Genomic DNA, 20,985 nt, shown 5'->3' with positions numbered 1-20,985 from the left:
CTGGTCTTTAGTTTATCAGTTTTATAAACTGTGAGTTATGATCCATGAACAGGCTGTGAAATCAACAGAGTGGGTCATGACCAGCACTGTAAAGAACTGAAACAAAAGAGAAGAACAGAGTGCATCACAAGTAAGGGTAAGTAATGCTTCAGGAAACTTGGATTATGCCATACTATGTAATACATACATATATATATATATATATATATATATATATATATATATATAGTATACACTGCATTGTACATATTATGTATAGTATATGTATACAGTCTACAAACACAGCTACAACGTATGTATGTGGTGTTAGGTTTCTATGTAAAATATGCTATGACTCTTGCTTAAAAAGGCAGTTTACCTCTTCCAGCCACAGTTGATGGGTTTGCTGTAGACCATTTGGAAGAAAAAGGGCGACTGCAAGGTAACAAGAAAAGACTTAGTAAGAAGATGTAATTTATTACCCTTCTCAAAACAATTAATGAAATAGTATTGAGTTTCCTAAATAGCTTACTTCTAATTTTATTTTTCCTTTTACAAATCACTTGAGAACAGTGGTCACCTATCAGTGGTATCTCAGCTGCGAAGCAAAGATGAAGTAACTAGCAATGAAGAGATTGTAAGCTCTACCAAGACAGGCAACCAGCTTGCTTTTGTTCACTCTGGTCCTCAGCACCCATTACAGTGCTCACCACAGAGGATGCAATAAAGCACACTCCCACATTTGTATTCTAAGATGTTTTCCTTAGGAGGAGAGAGAGAGTTATCACTAGCACACATGGAATTCAGCATGACCAAAGCCCCTTTCACCTAAGCCATACTGGCTAGTGGCCGCTGGCAATTCATGTCATTATCATGTAGGTATCACACCACCTACAGCAGTGCTGCTGAGCATGACTGCATGGGATAAGAGAAATGAGGCTAAGAACTACTGCTGAGGATAACACGGTTAGAAAGCAAAACAGCTCAAATCCTCTCAAAGAACCCAACATCTCCTTTAGTACCTTTTAATTATAATGCCATTCTGCAGTCCAGAGATAAATAATACATCTAAATATGTAAGGGGGATTAGGAAAGTATACCTATAAATCTTAAAACTGGGGGGAAGAGAGGCAAAGACTCCAAACAGGTTAACATCAGGGTACTGAAAAATATTTTTTAAGTTATTATTATCAAAATGTAAATCTGGTAGTTGGTTATTAAACCCAGTATTGTATTATTTTTTATAACTTGTCCTTAAAACTGTTATTCTATTAGACTGAGGCAGACCACTTCAAGGTTCACAGAACTTAAAGCTGGTTATGTTTAAAGATGTTAATACTAAATAAGATTAAATATCTTGTTTGGGTACTTGCTATTTAAAGTATGGTCCATACTAAAAAAGCGAAGATATCGTCTAGGAACATGTTAAAAAATGCAAAATCTCAGGCCCTGTCCCAGATCCACTGAATCAGATTATTCATTTTAACAAGATCTTTAGATGATTCATAGGCACTTCGAAGTTTGAGCAAAGTTAACAAAAGTAAAGGGAAAAAAACAACAAAGCTCATTTGCAGTGAAGATTTTAACACAAATTTAAACCGAAGTTTGGATAGGTTAATTATTCCTACAATAATTATACTGAAATCGGATCATATCTGCTTTTCTTGCGAAAACCTGTAAGTAACTGCATGTTAGTCCAGTACTCACAAGACCCTGTGAGAGCGTCCTTGAGTCTCTGCCCTAGTTTGCCTCACTAGACTCACCCTGGTCCCACTCCTCCAGAGAGGGTGGGGTCAAAATCCTAAAGGGACAGGAATCACAGAGAGGTAGCCCACATTCTGTGAGGAAACCTGTAGATACTGGAGGCCACGGCTTGGGAATAGAGATGGCACTAAAGATTTTAGCAACCTCATAGGGCTGGAGAGATAGAAAATTAGAGTAAGGCTGCCAAGGCAGCAAGGGTCTGAGGAAGCCAACATTTAATGATGAGAATGGAATTACACAGAAGTGAGTCAGATGCTAGGGAATCTGGCCCCTCTGAAGGGATTTGCTGAAGTTTTAAGCTGTGCAAAAGACAACACAGGAAAGCAGTGTGTTTTTACCAGTCACACAGTGCTGTGTCAGAGTTCTGAAGATGACTCCCAAATCCCCATTATAGTTCCTCCATTATAATGCCCTAGAAATGGGCTGCTTACTATATGAACTATTTGGGGATATTAAAAAATGTATATAAATCAGTGTTTCCCAGTATTTTTTACAGACATGAAAATACAGAAACAAAATCTGAATCACTAAACTCTTCATCCCAAAAGAAGTTACACAGGCATGCAACCAACCCTTGAGGCACAGACCAAAAAAAAAGTAAGTACAGTTGACCCTTGAACAACATAGATTGAACTGTGTGGGTCCATGTCTACGTAGATTATTTTTTCATCAAATACAGTACTGTGCTGTAAATGTATCCTATGGTTCTCCTAAATAACATTTTCTTTTCTCTACCTTAACTTTATTGTAAGAATACTATACATAACATATATAAAACATGCAAAATATGTGTCTATTGATTGTTTATGTTCTCCGTAAGGTTTCCAGTCAACAGTAGAGTACTAGTAGTTAAGTTTTGGAGGAGTCAAGTTATATGCAGATTTTCAACTTCATGGGGGTGTAGATACCCCTACTGCTCAAGGGTCAACTGTACATTTCAGTTATCATTCTTCCAAGGCTTCAAGTGAAACCAAGCAGATATCCAATCATCTAATTTGAGAACTACAAAGGTTTGGAGAGGAAGAAATCAGTGATATCACTTATATGATCTTACTTGAGACTTTCCTGTGAGCTAGAGGATGATCTGTCGGACTGTGGAAGAGATGCTACACTGCCAGAACTCTTTAAGTAAGTCTGAAGACTCTTCTGATAGGATGGCTCAAGGGAATTATACAATGTTTCAGCTTCACCAGGAAAGTGATTTCTAAGACCCATATATGTCCTGTAAAACAAATGGACAAGCAACAAAAAAAAGGGAAAAAAGAACATAAATAGCTTTACATAAAACGTATACATTTGGGGTGCCTGGGTGGCTCAGTGGGTTAAGCCTCTGCCTTCAGCTCAGGTCATGATCTCAGGGTCCTGGGATCGAGCCCCACATTGGGCCCTCTGCTCAGCAGGGAGCCTGCTTCCTCCTCTCTCTCTGCATGCCTCTCTGCCTACCTGTGATCTCTTTCTCTCTGTCAAATGAATAAATAAAATCTTTTAAAAAAAAAAATATACATTCAAGAATGAAGATGAGACCATACTAATATATCTACCACATATCATATGAATACCTTTTTTTTAAAAAACAACATTTTATTTATTATTTGAGAGAGAGAGAGAGGCAGAGAAAGGAGGGGCAGAGGGGGTGAGAGAAAGAATCTGAAGCAGAATCTGCACTGAACACAGAGTCTGAGGAGGGGCTTGATCCCATGACTGCAAGACTGTGACCTGAGCCAAACCCAAGAGTCAGACGCTTAGCCAACTGAGCCACCCAGGTACCCCTCAAGTAAATGCTTTCTAAATTTAACAAGTTTTGGTGGAAAGCTGGTAGGCTTTTGAGAAAAGTAGATCTCTGTTCAAAATCTGGCTGTGATCCTTACAGTTCATGTGGCCGGAAGTAAACCCCCAAATCTCCAAACTTTTGTTGCCAATCTATAGAGATACCACCTTTACAGGATCATTTTCAAGATTAGATAGTAATGTATACCAAGCGTCCCACAGTATCAGGTAATTAGCACATTCTCAATAAATGAGTTATTTTTATTCACAATGAAAGTGAGGATGTTATAATGGAATAGGAAAACTGATGATCATACGAACGACAATGTGAAGTCAACTGTTAGCCTTTGGTACAGATTTTTAAAAAAGTAACCTCTACACCCAAAGTAGGGCTTAAACTTACAACCCTGAGATCAAGAGTTGCACACTCTACCAAATGAAGGGGCCCCATATATCTAGTACATTTTAATGGAGAAAAATCTATCTCGAATTTACTAAAGACCTAATCAAGTAGAATACTTGAGACACTTTTGATATATTCATTCTTCCAGTATGATTCCTTTCAAAGAAAAGATCCAAGTACATTTACACTGTCACGAAAAAACATCATAGACTTACTTTCTTGCCTCCACTCTGGCCTCAGCATCAGCATCATGAATTCCCTTCTTAATAGTTTCAACCAAGACAGCTGCATGTCTATAAAACAAAATAGCTTATTTAAAGACTTTATTATTTTTAAGTAATTTCTACACCCAACATGGAGCTTGAACTCACAACCCTTGAGAGTCTCATGCTCTACCAACTGAGCCAACCAGGTGTCCCCAAACACCTTTAGATTCATGAGTAAAACTATATTTCACCACAAATTATACTTATTATGTATATGTTACGCATCAATCACAAAGGGGCAGGTGAGATAAAAAGATTAATGAGTGCGCAGTAAGTTTAAGATTTTCTCGTAATCTACTCCACACATTTCATCCGTGTATGGTTTCCTCCTGACAAGTCAAACATTAAAAAGTTGAATTATAAGTTACATTATGTTTAAAATGTATATATGTATAATACCCACATTTTAAATTCTTTTTTTTTTTTAAAGATTTTATTTATTTATTTGACAGAGAGAGAGCGATCACAGTAGGCAGGCAGAGAGAGAGGGGAAAGCAGGCTCTCCACTGAGCAGAGAACCCAATGTGGGGCTTGATCTCAGGAGCCTGAGATCATGACCTGAGCTGAAGGCAGAGGCTTACCCCACTGAGCTATCCAGGTGTCCCCACATTTAAAATTCTTAAAACCCCTTTGGTGTGGTTTCTCACCAACCCACCAATGTAGAAATGATGTGCTAACAGTATAATTAGTTATGACCTGACCTAACTGAATAGTAGCTGCCACAAAAGAACTTAAAGAAAACTTGGAATTACATCATGCCTGTATTAAACAACAAACTTTATTTAAAAAAAAAAAAAAATGGGCTGTTAATAGGTTTAACGATTTCCATGAAAATGGAAAATCAGCAAGGTATTCAGTGTAAATGCAGGTATACCAAGGTGTATCAATCTTCAAACCTGAAATTACTACCATGCAAACAGCCTACTAGCTAGTGACCAACTAGCTGTGCACATCTCCTCTTGTTCATCTAGGAGCTACATTAGACATTGCTCCGTACACTCCTGACCAATGACACCGGACAACTGGTACAGAGAAACTTTCCAATGAATCTCTTCTTAAAATCTCTTTCCTTTGAAAAGAAGGACCCTCCTTCTACCTTAAATCATTTGTTACTTGATTAATTACACCTCAGGAAACCAAGGTCACTTGTCTGGAGATACATTTTAAAATTTCTGCCTAATTTAATCTTTTATAACCCATTCTACGTAAGAGATCCTCACTCAACCCACAAATAAGAAAATTACAGCTGCACCAAATAAGAGGAGCAACACTACAATGCAGCTTTAAAGGAAAACCAGTACAAGTAATTTTTAAGCAAAAGGAGAAATAATGCAAAATCAAAACCATCCACTTCTAAAGAACTGGTGACAGTGGGGAGAAGAGGGAAGTAGGAAAGGAAGAGTCAATGCATACCTTTCCAATGAATGAGTCTGCCACTCTTGTAACAATAAATCTAAAAACTCAAATGAACGCCTGAAAAATAAAAGCAAATTATAACCAAGTGTTATAACATTATATTAAGCTATATTAATTTAAATGTTAATTTCTTCTATAATACTGTACTTTGTTCTCTGAACTAAAGTATAAGACTGTTTTTAGTTATTTTAACCGTCAAATACCTAACTTTAAGATTTCAACTATTCCTATGCTAAAAACCTTCAGGGTTCCCCATAATTTTACCTTAAAATGTTTGTCAAATATAAAAATTTAATATTTCATTTAAAAAAATACTTATCAAACACCTATTCTGCACTAGAAACTGAAGATATACAATGGTGACCAAGAAAGATGGAATGGATCTTCCATTTCTCTATGTTTTCTTAAATATGCATAATTTTTTTAAAAGATTTTATTTATTTGACAGAGAGAGAGAGAGAGAGAGAGATCACAAGTAGGCAGAGAGGCAGGCAGAGAGAGAGGGGGAAGCAGGCTCCCTGCTGAGCAGAGGGCCTGATGTGGGGCTCAATCCTAGGACCCTGAGATCATGACCTGAGCCAAAGGCAGAGGCTTAACCCACTGAGCCACCCAGGTGCCGCTTAAATATGCATAATTTTTAATCAAGTATTTACATCTTTTCTCCTAAGCCTCCTACTTCTCAACTTCCTCAACTGTGTCCTTCTTGAGTTTCTCTTCATTTTTGGCAACTGATGACATACTTCTCTCCTCTTTCTTCTTTTATTAACACTTTTCCTCCACCTTCCCTTAAACAGGTGCTCACCTGGTTGGTGCTGATCTCAGCCCATTTCTCTTTCATAGTCTTTACTTGGGAAACAACATCTGTATCATCTGTACCCTTAGCTCTGACTAATAGCTATGCTTCTCACATCTAGGCCTCTATCTCTAGCACTGGTTCTTTGATTTGGCTGTTAAGTCAGAGTTTCAAGCAGTTCATGGTTGAACTGGACATCCCTACATAGACAGTCAACTCAAACACTACATACAAAAGAGCAAATTAATTCTTACCCTCTCGAATCCATTCTTTTAGCCCATATTATATAGATTAGAAAATGAGAAACAGGGAGGTTAAATTAACTTGCCTAAAGTGACAGGACCAAACCCTAGCATTCTGATTCCAGAACTCATAGTCTGAAGCACTTGATATCACCTTTTCATCTATATCCAATGATCAAATTCTCATTTCTACACCCAAAATCACTTGAATTAGTTCCTGAATAAAATAGTCAATCAATTATCATCAATACAGCTCTAGTTTAGACCCTGCCCCTCTTACATAAGCTACAAGAATTCCTACTTAATTAAGCCAATTCTTCTCCCTATCCCTTTTTATAATCATTGGTCATAGCTGAAATAAAAACTAGGATGACATTACCTTCTCACCAAAAACTGTCAAGGTATGGAGGAATGTCAAAATTTCTCTTTGTAGACATTCAAACTTCAACCTAATCCTGCCCTCCCTACAAGTACCCTCCACCTGTTAGCTTCTTTTCCTAATGAGAATATATTTATCATGCATTCCGGCCTCAATGGCCTGTTTGATGGCTCTGTAACACTAGCAAGCTTACATCTCTGTGTAGGTTACACCCACTCAATTCCCCTACAGTAATTGAATTGCTCCCCATTTTCAAGGCAATTTTATGATGTATTTCCTGACTCTTCTCTGTCACATTCTTATTTCTCCAGTTACCATTTTCCTCAACATAAGATTGGTAAACCTCTTCTGTAAAGGGCCAGACAGTAAATATTTTAGGCTTTTGTAAACCACATACAAGTCTCTATCTCATATTTTTCTTCTTTTCCCCTTTATAACCACCCTTCAAAAATGTAAGAAAGTATCTTTGCTTGCAGGCTGTACAAAAATAGACTGTTGGGACAGATTTGACCAGCAAGCTGTCATTTGCTGACCTCAGATGTAAGAGAGCGTGATCAAATAACTACTGCCCAAATCTGAACCACTTAAAGGCAATAACTCTCTTTCAGCTTCTTCCTAGCAGTCAAAGTACTTAAATGCATATGTATCAAGGAAAAAGAATGCATATTTATCAAGGAAAAAGTTTTTTTTTAAATAATTTTGTTTTGTTCTTAAACAATATTTATTGACACAATAATGACCAAATGAATAAGAACAGATTTATAAGCATACAACAACAGAAATAATATCAAAATATGATCAGATAGGACTATAGCTTAAATTGTTGTCTTCCATTGCAAATATAAAAAATGTAGCTATACTCTTATGTCTACTGTCTTGCAAAAATTGCTTAAGATGGTTTTTGAATAAAATAAATCACGCCAATATAATTTTAAAATAGTTAAGAAACTGAGATCAAGAAAAGATGGATACATGTATCAAATTAGTATATAAAATATGGTACTTAAATATCTTTAAAATTATTTATTTCTAAAATTTATTTTTAATTGTACTTGACATAAAATATTATATTAGTTTCAGGTATGGAACAGTGATTTGACATTATAAAATACTCAACACAATAATTGTAGTTATGACCTGTCACCATACAAAGTTAAACAATATTACTGATTATATTCCCTATGTTGTATTTTACACATCCCTGAAACTTATTTATTTTACAACTCAAACTGGTACCTCTTAATCCCCTTCAATCTATTTTGCCCATCCACCTCCCCTCTGGCAACCATCAGTGAGCTCTCTGTGTTTGTTTACGTTCATTTGCTTTATTTTTTAGATTCCATATGTAAGTGAAATAACAGTATAATTCAATTTTGTTTTCTTTTTCTTTCATTTTTATTTTTTAAGTCGGCTCCATGTCCAGCATGAAACTCAATGTGGGGCTTGAACTCATGACCCCTAGATCAAGACCTGAGCCAAGACCAAGATTGGGACATTCGACCAACTCAGCCATGCAGGTGCCCCCCGATTCAATTTTTGTATGTATGTATGTATGTATGTATTTCTTTATGTGAATAAGTACTCCCAACACCCAACCCGGGGCTGCAACTCATGACCTCAAGATCAAGTCACATGCTCTTCCAACCCAGTCAGTCAGGCATCCCTGATTCTTCACAATTTTCTTGAACAACAAATGTACAAATTTTGTTTTTGTTGTTTTTAGTATTGCTGGTGACACCAATGACATTAAAAACAGTAGAAATCATAAGGAGAGACAAAGACTGACAGATTGACCTATCATGGCTATTTACTCTGTTCCAAACACTACATTGAATTCTACTAATGTGCATCTAACTCATTTTATCCTCACAATTCTATGGGATCAATATCATTAGCCCTACTACCATATGTAGATACTGAAGTTCAGAGCAGCTTAAATTGCCCAAGGTAGGACAGTCAATCAATGGCAGTTGCAGGACTCTAGCAAAGGCCTGACTCTGGATTCCATCCTCTCTGAAAACCAGGCAACCAGTGGCCCAGAGAATCCAAAGCTTAATATGATAAAACTGAAAAACATGAGTGGTTATAATGATCATTTCATTCATTTTTCCCTATAGGACATAACATAAAAAATTTACTAAGGTTTCTAGGAGGCAAGAAATTACTGACAACTAATTTTTGCACCAGAATAAGAATTAAACATAATACAGTATTAAAGCTATACTAAAATTTTTTTCCCCTCAAAACTTACCTTCTTACAGGAACTGATTTTGATGTGCAATTGCTTGTTATTAAAGGTATAAGTCTGGGTACATGGGTATGCTGAAAAAGATGTTTTAGAAAAAGTTGAAAAATACTGTCCACTTCATATAATCCCTTCTTCTATTTGCCTTACAACCAAGTATTTGGATACATTAGAACAGAACGAAAAAAACCATAAAATCAGATTTGGAAAGAAATTAAGACTGTCAGACAGTTCCCCCAATTAAAGTAACAATAATGATGACATAGTTTCAGGAGGACAGGTGTAGCCGAAATGCCATTTAAGAAAGAAAAGTTAATGATGTAATTGCAAAGACATGTTAGGACAGTGTATTTATAGGAAGGAGCACTAGAGGAACTGGGCATGCATCTGTCATGCTCTCTGAGGTGGGATGGCTACTGCTGGTGGAAAATAATAACTAAGTCATCAAAGCAAGTAACCAGAGTGAATCTGCACGCCTGACTACTGGGAATGCACTTGGAAATGGTGATTTTAATGTAACCTTCATTGTGACCACAGCTGTCTAGAATTCCGCTGAAGTTCAACAGGTACATTTAAAAAAAAAAAGATTTATTTATTTATTTGAGAGAGTGAGAGCCCATGTGCCAATGTGGGGGGTGGGACAGAGGGTGAGAGGGAGAGAGAGAATCTCAAGTGGACTTCCTGCTGAGTGCAGAGTCCATGATGCAGGGCTGGATCCCACAACTGAGATCATGACCTGAGTTGAAATCAAGAGTTGGACGGTTAACTGACTTAGCCACCCTGGTGCTCCAACTGATATAATCTTCTGATTTTTACTACTCATTCTTAAATGCTCTTCTTTAGTGAAGTAAACATTAAAAAGTACAAAAGAGACAGAAGAATAAAATAGTAATCTAAGCATACATATTTGATGCTTCAAATATCCCTTTTTCTTCTGAGCTAATGGCACAAGATGGATTACCTAGAAAGCAGGCTTTGACATGAAGTCTAGCATACAGGATATTAAGAAGTACCCTCAGAATCAACACTTGTGAAAGGGAGGTAAAGGAAGCAGGAACTGGCAGACAAATCAATCTGATTCAGCCATAGAATATCTTTGCTAAAAGTCTTTAGGGGGCTTTGAAGTTAAAATGGCCCTTCAGAGCAGTCTTGAATTAGTTTAATTCAAATGGCCAAAACTTATACTTCCACATCAATCAATTATTGGATGTGGACCATAAAGGGAAGGGACAAGAGCTTCGAAAAGGCAGCTCTCTGCAGCTGAGGCAATCCCTGAAAAGGAGGCCGCTAAAGGCTGTCTGCCAGTAGTGCTTCCAGTATTGGAAAAACAAGTCTTTCACTGAAGGAGAATATGTATCACATCTGTGTCTGCTATAACTAACTCAACCAAAATAAAAGTGCAAACTTTTTTTCAGCTATTACAGAGGAAAACCACCAGTAGACCTAAAGTTGTTCAAAATGAGGATTATACAACACTCAGCATAGAAGGGCTCTGTGAACTTGTTTCCTATAGCACCCAGAAGAATCCATTCCCCAAACACTGCTATGGAGTTAAAGCCCAAGGAGATGCCCCAGTCACAACATACTTAATAGGTCTTACCTACCATTTTCTTCCTCTCTCTCATAACCTCCCCAAAACTCTACTTTTGATTAGCCCACATTCAACACAGTGGCAGGGATGGGGAGATACACTGACCTATTACTACACCATATTCAGGGGAGCTATACCAAAGGAAATGAAAAAGTGAACCTCATAGTTACAGATGAAGCATTTCAACCAAACACCAAGTCAGATTTAGATTTTACTGTATTAATACAAGTTGATAACTGAAAAATAAAAAGCTTCTTTAGAATTAAAAGGAGAATTACAAATCAAATATAGCATTCTAAGGAAGCAGTCCTCTGGGAGACCAAACAAAATACAGAAAACAGAAAATAACACAGAACAACAAAAACCACTTGATTTATATTTACAGTGATATGACAGACTAGTGTATCAATAATATCAAGCAACCTTATGAAAAATGAGAAATTTGAAAACAATGTATTATGTGTAAAGCCTAAGAATGGCAACATGGATACTGTCACATAAACAGAATTTAAAGAAATTTTTCTTGAGAACATATACAGCTATAAAGCAAAAGATAAAAAATTATTTAAGAAATAATAAATGATACTGAGGTTCCAAAATCTGTATAAGACTAACAGAAGAAAAAAACCTGACAAAGAAAACAGAAGCAATTAATTAAATGATCCATTAAAATTAACATAATTTAAGGAAAATTCACCTTCATCAGAAATCCTTATCCACTGTGGAAGGATAGCACTAATGGAGGAAGACTCCTAGACCTGCTATAGGGAAACTTCTAACACAGATACTATTCTGTAAAACTTCCTGAAGTTTTGTTTTTGTTTTTCCAGAAAAGAAACAAATGGTATCTTACTCCTTAAACAATAAAAAAATTAAGAAAACAATTCTGAACAAAAGTCAACAATTAAAAACCATTTTTTAAAACTTTTTAAGTAATCTCTATACCCAACATGGGGCTTGAACTCACAAGATCAAGAGTCACCTGCTAGCTGTGCCTGGGTGGTTCAGTCGGTTAAGTGTCTGCCTTCGGCTCAGGTCATGATCTCAGTGTCTTGGGATCAAGCCTGCGTTGGGCTCTGCACTCAGTGGGGAGTCTGCTTGTTCCTCTCCCTCTGCCCCTCACCCAACTCATGTGTGTGCATGTGTTCTCTCTCAAATAAATAATAAAAATAAAAAAATTTAAAAATAAGACATGCAAAGATAAATATGCATGAAATCTGAGAACACACTAAATCAAACAAATTATGCAGAACCAATTAAAATATGGTTAATAAGAGTTTACTAACAAACAGTAGTCAGGAATGAAAGTAAAAAACTACAAGTTTCAATTGCTGAAAATGAAAATGTTTTTGTTCAATTAAATGGTTAAGGGAAAAACAACATGAATGAGATAAAATGTAAACTTTTTAAAATGTGAGGGAAGTAAAACAGGTTTTATTCTTTATTGATCAAGATCTTTATTGATCAAGAATAAGGAACTTCTAAGAAAATAAGAAACAGGTAAGAAAAAGCACTATGAAGAGAAAACAGAAATGACAGGGAAAAAACCCCACTATTTCAAAATGGTAGTAGTAAAAAACTTTGACCATACATAAAATAAAATAACTGTTAAGAAAATGAAATTGTAGGGTATGTGCTATGGTCAGTGCTGTGAAGTGTGTAAACCTGGCGATTCACAGACCTGTACCCCTGGGGATAAAAATATATTATATGTTTATAAAAAATAAAATTAAAAAAAAAATGAAATTGACAAAAACCTAGAATCAGAATTTTCTAGATAAAGTATCTTCTTAAAAAATGGATAAAGATTCTGAACAAGATGAAACATCAAGCAGGACTTAGAGATGAATAAAGTACTCCATACAAATTCCATATTCCGCAGGTACTAAAAGACTACTTCTATAAATTAAGGATGTACTGGGACACAAATAAAACTCAAGGCATTCACTGAAGTAGAAAATATATAACAAAATTCTCTGATCAGAATGTAATGAAATCATACTGATGACAAGAGTAACAACCAAAACAACAAGAGTAATAACCAACTGAACATGCAAATAATATCATTATGTAATTCAAAGAGGACGCTGAAATGAAAATTACAAGGGATAAATATAAAGAGAATTTGGTAAATCTAACTCACTCTGATGCAGCCAATGCCAAACTCAAAAGAAAACCTACAGCCTTATAATACTAAACAACAAAAACTGCAACAAACGGTCTAAGGACATAACACAAAACCTGGGGTGGGGGCGGGGGAAGCTAGCGCAAGTCAAAGAAAGGAACTAAGAAGCCTAAAGAAACCAAAAGATTAGAAAAAAACTATAGAACACCACTGAAAAACAATAAAACTAAACCACAAACGGGGAGCCTGGGTGGCTCAGTCAGTTGGGCATCTGTCTTTGGCCTGGGTGGTGATCTCTGGGTCCTGGGATTGAGCCCTGCATGAGCTGCTTCTCTCTCTTTCTCTCTCTCTCTTTCTCTCTCTCTCTTGCCCTCTCTCTCTGCCCCTCCCCACCACTTGTTCTATCTCAAGTAAACAAACAATTTTAAAAAAATGATAAACAATGCCTCTGGCAAGTGTAAAAAAAATAATATTGTAACACGACAAAACGGTAATTGAATCACAGTGGTAGAGACTTTTTGTTACTTAGGAGAATACAGTATACAACCTCATGCCAAAGATTCTTAAAGTCCATATAAAAAGGATATTCTAAGAAAATACAAGTAACAATTCAAAATGAAATACAAAAGTACCCAGAGTCTAAAATACTAGAAAAGTCATTAAAGAACTTCCAAGGTCAGCAAGCCCTAATAACAGAATTATGTAATAGAAAATATGTGAAACAGGAAAAGTACAGGAAATTCTATGAAGGCTCACATATTAAAATGAATGCCAAAATCTTAACCGAAGTATTAGCCAAATGAATCTAGCAGTATCCTGATGTACAACGGCCAAGCAAAATTCAGGTCATGAATGTACAATGGATAAATAAAAAGAGAATCATTTCTAAAGATATCAAATGGATAGCTGATAAGATTTCACATCAATTCCTGATCAAAATTTAGCAAAAATATTTTACAGGGAAATTCCCATAATCTTATATAGAGTATCCATAGAAACCCACACCTAACATCATATTTAAAGTACTCCCATTAGACTGAGAGACAAAACAAGGATCTCAATAATTCCTACTACTTTTCAACACAGTTACGGAGAGGCTGGATTTAGAGAAACTTAAAAAAATATTAAAACAGAAAAGGATTCATAGCTTTCTAAATAGGCAATTAATTTCACTGCTGAAAAAAAACTTCTGGTGTAGCAGTATTGAAACGAAACTTCATTTTGTTTTTTAAAGATTTTATTTATATATTTGACAGACAGAGATCACAAGTAGGCAGAGAGGCAGGTAGAGAGAGGAGGAAGCAGGCTCCCCGCCAAGCAGAGAGCCTGATGCGGGACTTGATCCCAGGACCCCGGGATCACGACCCGAGCTGAAGGCAGAGGCTTTAACCCACTGAGCCACCCAGGCGCCCTGAAACTTCATTTCTTTTGTAAGAACAAACTGATCAAAGAAACTGAATAGGAGTTTGGAAAACAGACCCATATACTTAACGGAAATTTATTATGTGAACATGCTGGCATTGCAAGAAAAGACTGAATTATACATGCCATTGAGTCAAGTCATTTTGTATTTTGGGGGCAAATCATATTAGATACCTATACTTCACAAGAAAACAAAATCTAGTTCGATCTAAATGTAAAAAGCAGTATTATAAAAGTTTGAAACAAATGAATATTCTTGTAATTGTGAAATGGTGAAGGTCATTTTAACTATAACCAAATCCACAAGAGCATTGTCTCAATACATAAAAATTTAAAAGTTCTATATTTAACAAATAATAGCTTAAACAATATTTGAAGAACTGACAAACTGGTAGAAAATCATACCTACAACATCTATAACACAGAAGAAATATACTTATGATACAGAAAAAGACCTTTGAAATCAGTGAGGAAAAAATGTACAAAGAGAATAACTGGCAATCCACAGAAGAATTCTGAAAGGAAAAAAATAACAATGCGTCTAGTAATCTAAGAAATGTGAAGCAGAATATGAGATAGTATTTCATTTATCAAATAATGAGGCCTTTAAGAGACAGATAATACACAATGTTGGAAAAGGATGGGGAAAAAGGACTCCATGAACTTCAGGGGGAAGAATGATGAGGATGATTTAATGTTACTGTCCTTTAACAGACAACCAATCTAGACAGTAATAAAATTATACAAGATGATATTGGGAGGGGGACAAACCATAAGAGACTCTTAATCTCACAAAACAAACTGAGGGTTGCTGGGGTTGGGGGTGGGTAGGGATAGGGTAGCTGGGTTATGGACATTGGGGAGAGTATGTGCTATGGTAAGTGCTGTGAAATGTGTAAGCCTGACGATTCACAGACCTGTACCCCTGGGGTAAATAATCCATTATATGTTAATTTTAAAAAAGAGAAAAAAGAAAAATTACATGGGTGGACAAGGGAAGATGCTCACTACATTAAGTTTAAAAAACAAGTTAAAAAATATTATTTATATATGTAAAATATTGTATTTTGTAATAAATACAGTTTGCATGGGCATAGAAGTTTGGAAAAGTATATATTGAATGACTTTAGTGATAAGTTGTAGAAGAACCAGAATTTAAGAGGGAAGATTTATTTTTTTAATTGTTTTTTGGGGGCATATTCAAGATATGGAAGATAAGAAATACTAAGACTCTGCCTGTCATAGCAGTGTCTATAACATTCTTCTGTTTTACATCTGCCCATTACTATCTGTAACACAATTACACACACACACACACACACACACACACACACACACACACACACATACACATAAGTACAGGTATGTGTGTATTATATTCTGCAGGCAAGCATGTTTACTTGGTAACTTTCTGTATTATTTAAATGTTCTATAATAACTGTAATAACCATGTACTGCTTTTACTTCAGAAAAAGTCATTCAAAAGTGATTTTCCTTTGAGATTAAAAAAAAAAACAAAACACCAATGATTTATTTAAGTATATTGAAACCAGAGGGGAGGAGTGAGGGAGAAAGACAGAAAAGAACCTACCCGAATGATGAATCTGATAGCTGCACATCCAGAGGTTGCCATGACTTTTGCACTATTGGGGACGAGATTAAAAAGGGTAGGTACAATGGCTTCGGCGCCATGATCAAATTTGTTTCCCAAAACTGTTGAAAGATGTCTACAAAGGAAGATTAAAAAAAAAATTTTTTTAATATTAAGTATAGGTAGGAGTATATAATTTAAAAACATTCTCTTACTGAATTAACTTAAAATTTTTATTTCAACCACTTCTAAAGGCAGAAAAACAAAAGAGAAAGAGAAGTGCAAATATTACTTCATTTCCTTGTTTTTCCCACCCTTTAACTGTCTAGTCCAAAGCTGAAATTTGGCATTTTACCATTTCTCTCCTTTAAAAAATATTTTATTAGTTTATTTAGAAAGAGTACAGTTATTTAGAGAGAGGGTGCAGGGAGGCAGGTGTGTGTGTATGTGTGTGTGTAGAATCTTAAGTAGACTCCATGCTGAGTGCAGAGCCTGCAGGGCTCAATCCCATGACCCCAAGATCATGACCTGAGCCAAAATCAAGAGTCAGATGCTTAACTAACTGAGCTCCCCAAGATCATGACCTGAGCCAAAATCAAGAGTCAGATGCTTAACTGAGCTCCCCAGGCATCCCCACTTTTTTAAAAAAGATTTTTTATTTTGGCAGGGGCTGATGAGGAGGGAGGGACAAGCAGACTCTCTTACATCTTCGGTGTATGGTTTCAGAATTCTGGACTGAAAACACAACTCGACCATATACACTAGTTAGTTGGGTGACCCTAAGAACATCTGTCTTCTCTTTCCAATTCGGAGTTAAACAACTAAATTCAGTCTTTAACTGCATGACTTAGTACACCTAAGAAGGATGCTCTCATCATTCGCAGTTCTGGCAATGGTTGCAGTTTTGGTTACTTTCTTCTTCTTCTTCTTCTTCTTTTTTTTTTTTTTTTAAAAAAAGGTAGACAGAGAGAAAGGCAGAAGCAGGCTCCCTGCGGAGCAGAGAGCCTGATGCAGGGCTCGATCCCAGGACCCTGGGATCATGACCTGAGCCAAAGGCAGAGGCTTTAACCCACTGAGCCACCCAGGCGCCCCTGGTTACTTTCTGTATATTTAAGTCTTCAAATACACTGTTGGGATACAATTAGCTCAAAAAATTCAGGTTCTTGATTAACAGAGATATTCAGACCTATTTACTAGTGTTCCGCTATACTTTCAAGCTCTCTAATGTCTAAACTCGTGGGCAAAAAGGCACCCAGAGGTGCCTGGGTGGCTCAGTCAGTTAAACATCTGCCTTGGGCTCAGGTCACGATCCTGGGATCTGGGATTAGCCCACATAAGGGTCCCTGCTTCTCTCTCTTCCTCTGCAGCTCCCCCTGCTTGTGTGCGCTTTCTGTCAAATAAATAAATAAAATCTTAAAAAAAAAAAAAAAGAAGAGAACCTCAAATCAAAAGCAAGAAGGTACCACCTGTGTCTGGATAGTCTGGTCTTCCTTTAAAGAGAGTTTTGTTTTTAAAAAAAAAAAAAAAAAAAGAGAGAGTTTTGTTTGGGTAGGCAGGTGATGTACTTGGGAATCAGCTTGATCTTTATCAGTTTATCAGAAGAAGCCTTACTTTAAAACTTAGTTTAGTACTATTCCTATACAGTGGCCTCTCTGGGATCTCTACCAAATGCCCTGGGTATTCAACTAGGTTTCTCCATTATGGCTCATCAGAACTTGAACATCTCCCAGCCCATATGAGCTCTGGGAACTGTTGTTTACCTTATAGCCTCCAGCACTAATTCTTTCCCATCCTCAGGGAGTTGCACATTTTACATGCACAGGTAAGTACTCAACTAGACTCATGGGATCCCTTATGCTGTTCTCTACAGCTCTTTCTCTGTTTCTCTCTCTACTCTCCAGGATTCTGCTCTGCAAATTTTAATCACTTTAATCTTCAGAAACCCCAGTCTCTGTTTCATCAACTCAACCAAACTGTCTTGCTCTGCTTGGGTGCTTCCTCTCTTCTCCATGGTCCAGAAAGTACCTCGAGGTCAAAACTGTGTTGATCATACTGCTCAACTGATCTGTTTCTTTCAAGAATCATAATCTTGCTCTGTCTGTTCACTGTCCATTATCTAGAAATACCTGTTTTACATGTCTTATCCAATTTTCTGCAAAACAGTTAGCTCCTTACCAGTTATTGCATCATTGTTAGAACCAAAACTCTCACCATGGAATATTTTTCAAGGTTATAGTTTGTAGATTTTTGTTCTCCTTTTCACTTTTGCTTTTAAAAGATATCCAATTATATTTGTATATTGACTTGTATTTAGCATCTTGCTAAAGCCCCTTAATTAAAATAATTTGTCTATATATTCTTACGGTATTCCAATGATAATTATACCATCTGTTAATAATGGCAGTTTTGTTCCTTTTCTAGCAATCTCCATAGCTTTTATTTCCTGGGGTTGCTTTTTTTTCCCCCCCTCCATTCTGACCAGGACATTTATTGCAATTCTGATTAGAAATATTAATAGTAGGCATTTTTGTGTTCCCTAGTTTCAAAGAATGCTTATATAACAGCAGTACACAGATCAGAAGTAGAGGTAAAAGAAATTTCAGTGTTGTACCATACTAGAATTTTGTTAAAATATAAACATGCAGAATAAATTTGAATCTTGATTAAGTTAAAGATACGTTATAATTCCAGGATAATTGTTAAAACGTCAGAAATAGAGAGCTTAATATCCAAATTAGTAAAGAGAAAACAATAGTTCTCAGACCCATTAATTTGCTTCTTAAAGATTTAGTGACCAAAAATGCACACATAGGCTTTATACATATAACCACCTTTTAATGCTTATATAATATTGTTAAGAAAGATTTAAAAAAAAAAATCACACAAATGGAATCTTTATTTATAATAAAAATTACTTTCAGATTACATATATGCTGTTTTTGGGTTGTCCTGCTTTACTTAATGAGCACTAAATCACTGAGTACTGAATGAATTCATAAAAAACATTTATCACAGAAAGAACATACTTACGCTACAGTAATGCAAGCTTCTCTAACCACTTGGGATCTAAGATCTTTTGCTGAAAGTTTAAGTGCTCCATCCAACAAGCGTAAATGTTGGAAAAAGCAGTCATATTGTGCAGCTCCAGCAACAAGCAATGATCGAATTTTCTTAAGCTGAAGTGAAGAGAATTTTCATTATTGACATAGAGGGTCAATGTAAAAAAAAAAAAAGTTACCAAAACTTCGTCATTTGAACAAAAATTTAAAAATAACATTTCATTATGTTTTTATAACTATATTCAGACATTTTAACAGCATTAAATGTGTCTTACAAATAAACATGCAAATTAAAGTTTTCTGGAAAAGAATGTTATAGATTTAGTTATATACAAAATGGACATATGTAACATATGAATAGCTAAGTACATTTTAAAGTCTTAAGGATAAGTTTTAAAGTTTTTATTGTAGTAAAATACACATTAGCATAAAATTAATCATTTTAAACATTGTAAAGCATACAATTCAGTGGCATAACTATATTCAAAACGGGCAAAAATTACCACTATCTACCAAGGAGACTATTTTTAAAAGGGCCAAATTTGGAAACTATATTCACCCATAAGCCAAAGTACAGAATCAAATGGACAAACTAGTCAGCCAGGTCCATATTTTACTGTTTTCACACTTTGTGAAATAAACAGGTCTTTCCCCCTATTTCTATGTCTTAAGCATTACTTTTTAATACAGGATTGACAAATGTTTTCTATATTAACACCAGACATACCTAATAAAATTACATCAATCAAAAGATACCCACAGGTACATATCTGTGCTCATACATACTGATAAGCTGAGTTTACCTATCATATCCATTATTATATATAATTTCCTGTTAATCTCCAAGGTTTTCTAAATTTTTAGAGATCTTTAAAACGATATCAAATGGATTGACAATGAAAAACATAAGAAAGATATTATAAGGGTAGGAAAAATTTTGTAAGAACAGTTATATAATCTTAACACACATAAGGGAAACTATCATAGGTAGAGAAATCAGAAGGCACCTAAACAAGATTAACTAAAAACAAAACAAATCACAACATGGTTGGAAAAAATCACCTGCAACATATTAAGTGCAATACACAAAGAATGATAATAAAATGAGATAAAGACAAATAGTCCAATACTAAATTGAGCAAAATAAATAAATAAAAATGTGCTCAACCTTACTAGTGATAAGCAAATGCTAATTACAACAAAGATACATCACTTTCCTCCATCAGACCAGTAAAAATTAAAAAGACTTAACAGCATCCAGTATGAGAAAAAAAAGAGATGCTCTTACTGCAAGTAAGATTATGAGTCACTAACACCTTTGTTCAAAATAATTTGGCAACACTACTAAAATAAAACTATATCTACTCTTTACCCGACAACCCCACTTTTAAAAACTTAACCTACAAAAATAAAAACACCATTGTTATAGATGTGTACAAGGATATTTATTCAATATTGTCGAAATAGCAAAAAATAAAAAAGTATTAAGTCCATTAAATGGGAAATGGTTTAATGAGTTACATGGTATCTTTTAACTAAGAAAAAGAAGCACATATTGGTGCTTATTTATTTGCATTCAGCAAATATCTGAGCAACTACTATATGCCTGGCACCTACAGCAATTATACTGAAAGGGCATAATTTATGAAAGAAACTGAATGAAAACAAGTTATTGAGTAATGTATCTAGTATGATATTTATTTTTATAGAAGTGGGAGAAAAAAACTGTGTTTATCTTATCATACATATATATAGAAGAGGATATACTCCAAAATGAAAACATTTGTTTCCTTAATAGGGAGTAAACTGTTAACTTTTTCCTTATAATCTTCTGTACTGTTCCACTTATTGCAATGAGCCCATGTCACTTTTCTAATTAAAAAACTGAAAGGCCATCTGTGTTTCCAAAAGGGTTGTTTTGAAGTAAAACAAAAAACTCATTT

The 20,985-nt window shown here is 35.5% G+C and overlaps 1 protein-coding gene across 6 annotated transcripts in view; it reads right to left on the bottom strand.

The window, feature by feature from the left end:
• The window catches only part of LOC111159036 (cytoplasmic linker associated protein 2), a 180,887-nt gene that overhangs the window by 83,569 nt on the left and 76,333 nt on the right, over window positions 1–20,985 (bottom strand). For all 6 annotated transcript variants that reach the window (XM_022521405.1, XM_022521400.1, XM_022521403.1 and 3 more), the window contains 7 exons: window positions 19,014–19,159; window positions 15,984–16,119; window positions 9,261–9,331; window positions 5,593–5,652; window positions 4,129–4,206; window positions 2,798–2,965; window positions 359–414 (listed from right to left, as the gene is read on the bottom strand). In XM_022521405.1, coding sequence (XP_022377113.1) covers window positions 359–414; window positions 2,798–2,965; window positions 4,129–4,206; window positions 5,593–5,652; window positions 9,261–9,331; window positions 15,984–16,119; window positions 19,014–19,159 — 715 coding nt within the window. The remainder of the gene's footprint in view (window positions 1–358; window positions 415–2,797; window positions 2,966–4,128; window positions 4,207–5,592; window positions 5,653–9,260; window positions 9,332–15,983; window positions 16,120–19,013; window positions 19,160–20,985) is intronic.

Source organism: Enhydra lutris, unplaced genomic scaffold, assembly GCF_002288905.1.
Source record: "Enhydra lutris kenyoni isolate GAN:26980312 unplaced genomic scaffold, ASM228890v2 scaffoldscaffold66, whole genome shotgun sequence".
NCBI lineage: Eukaryota > Metazoa > Chordata > Mammalia > Carnivora > Mustelidae > Enhydra > Enhydra lutris.
The sequence above is the reverse complement of the archived record's forward strand: the minus strand, read 5'-3'. Positions and strand labels throughout refer to the sequence as shown.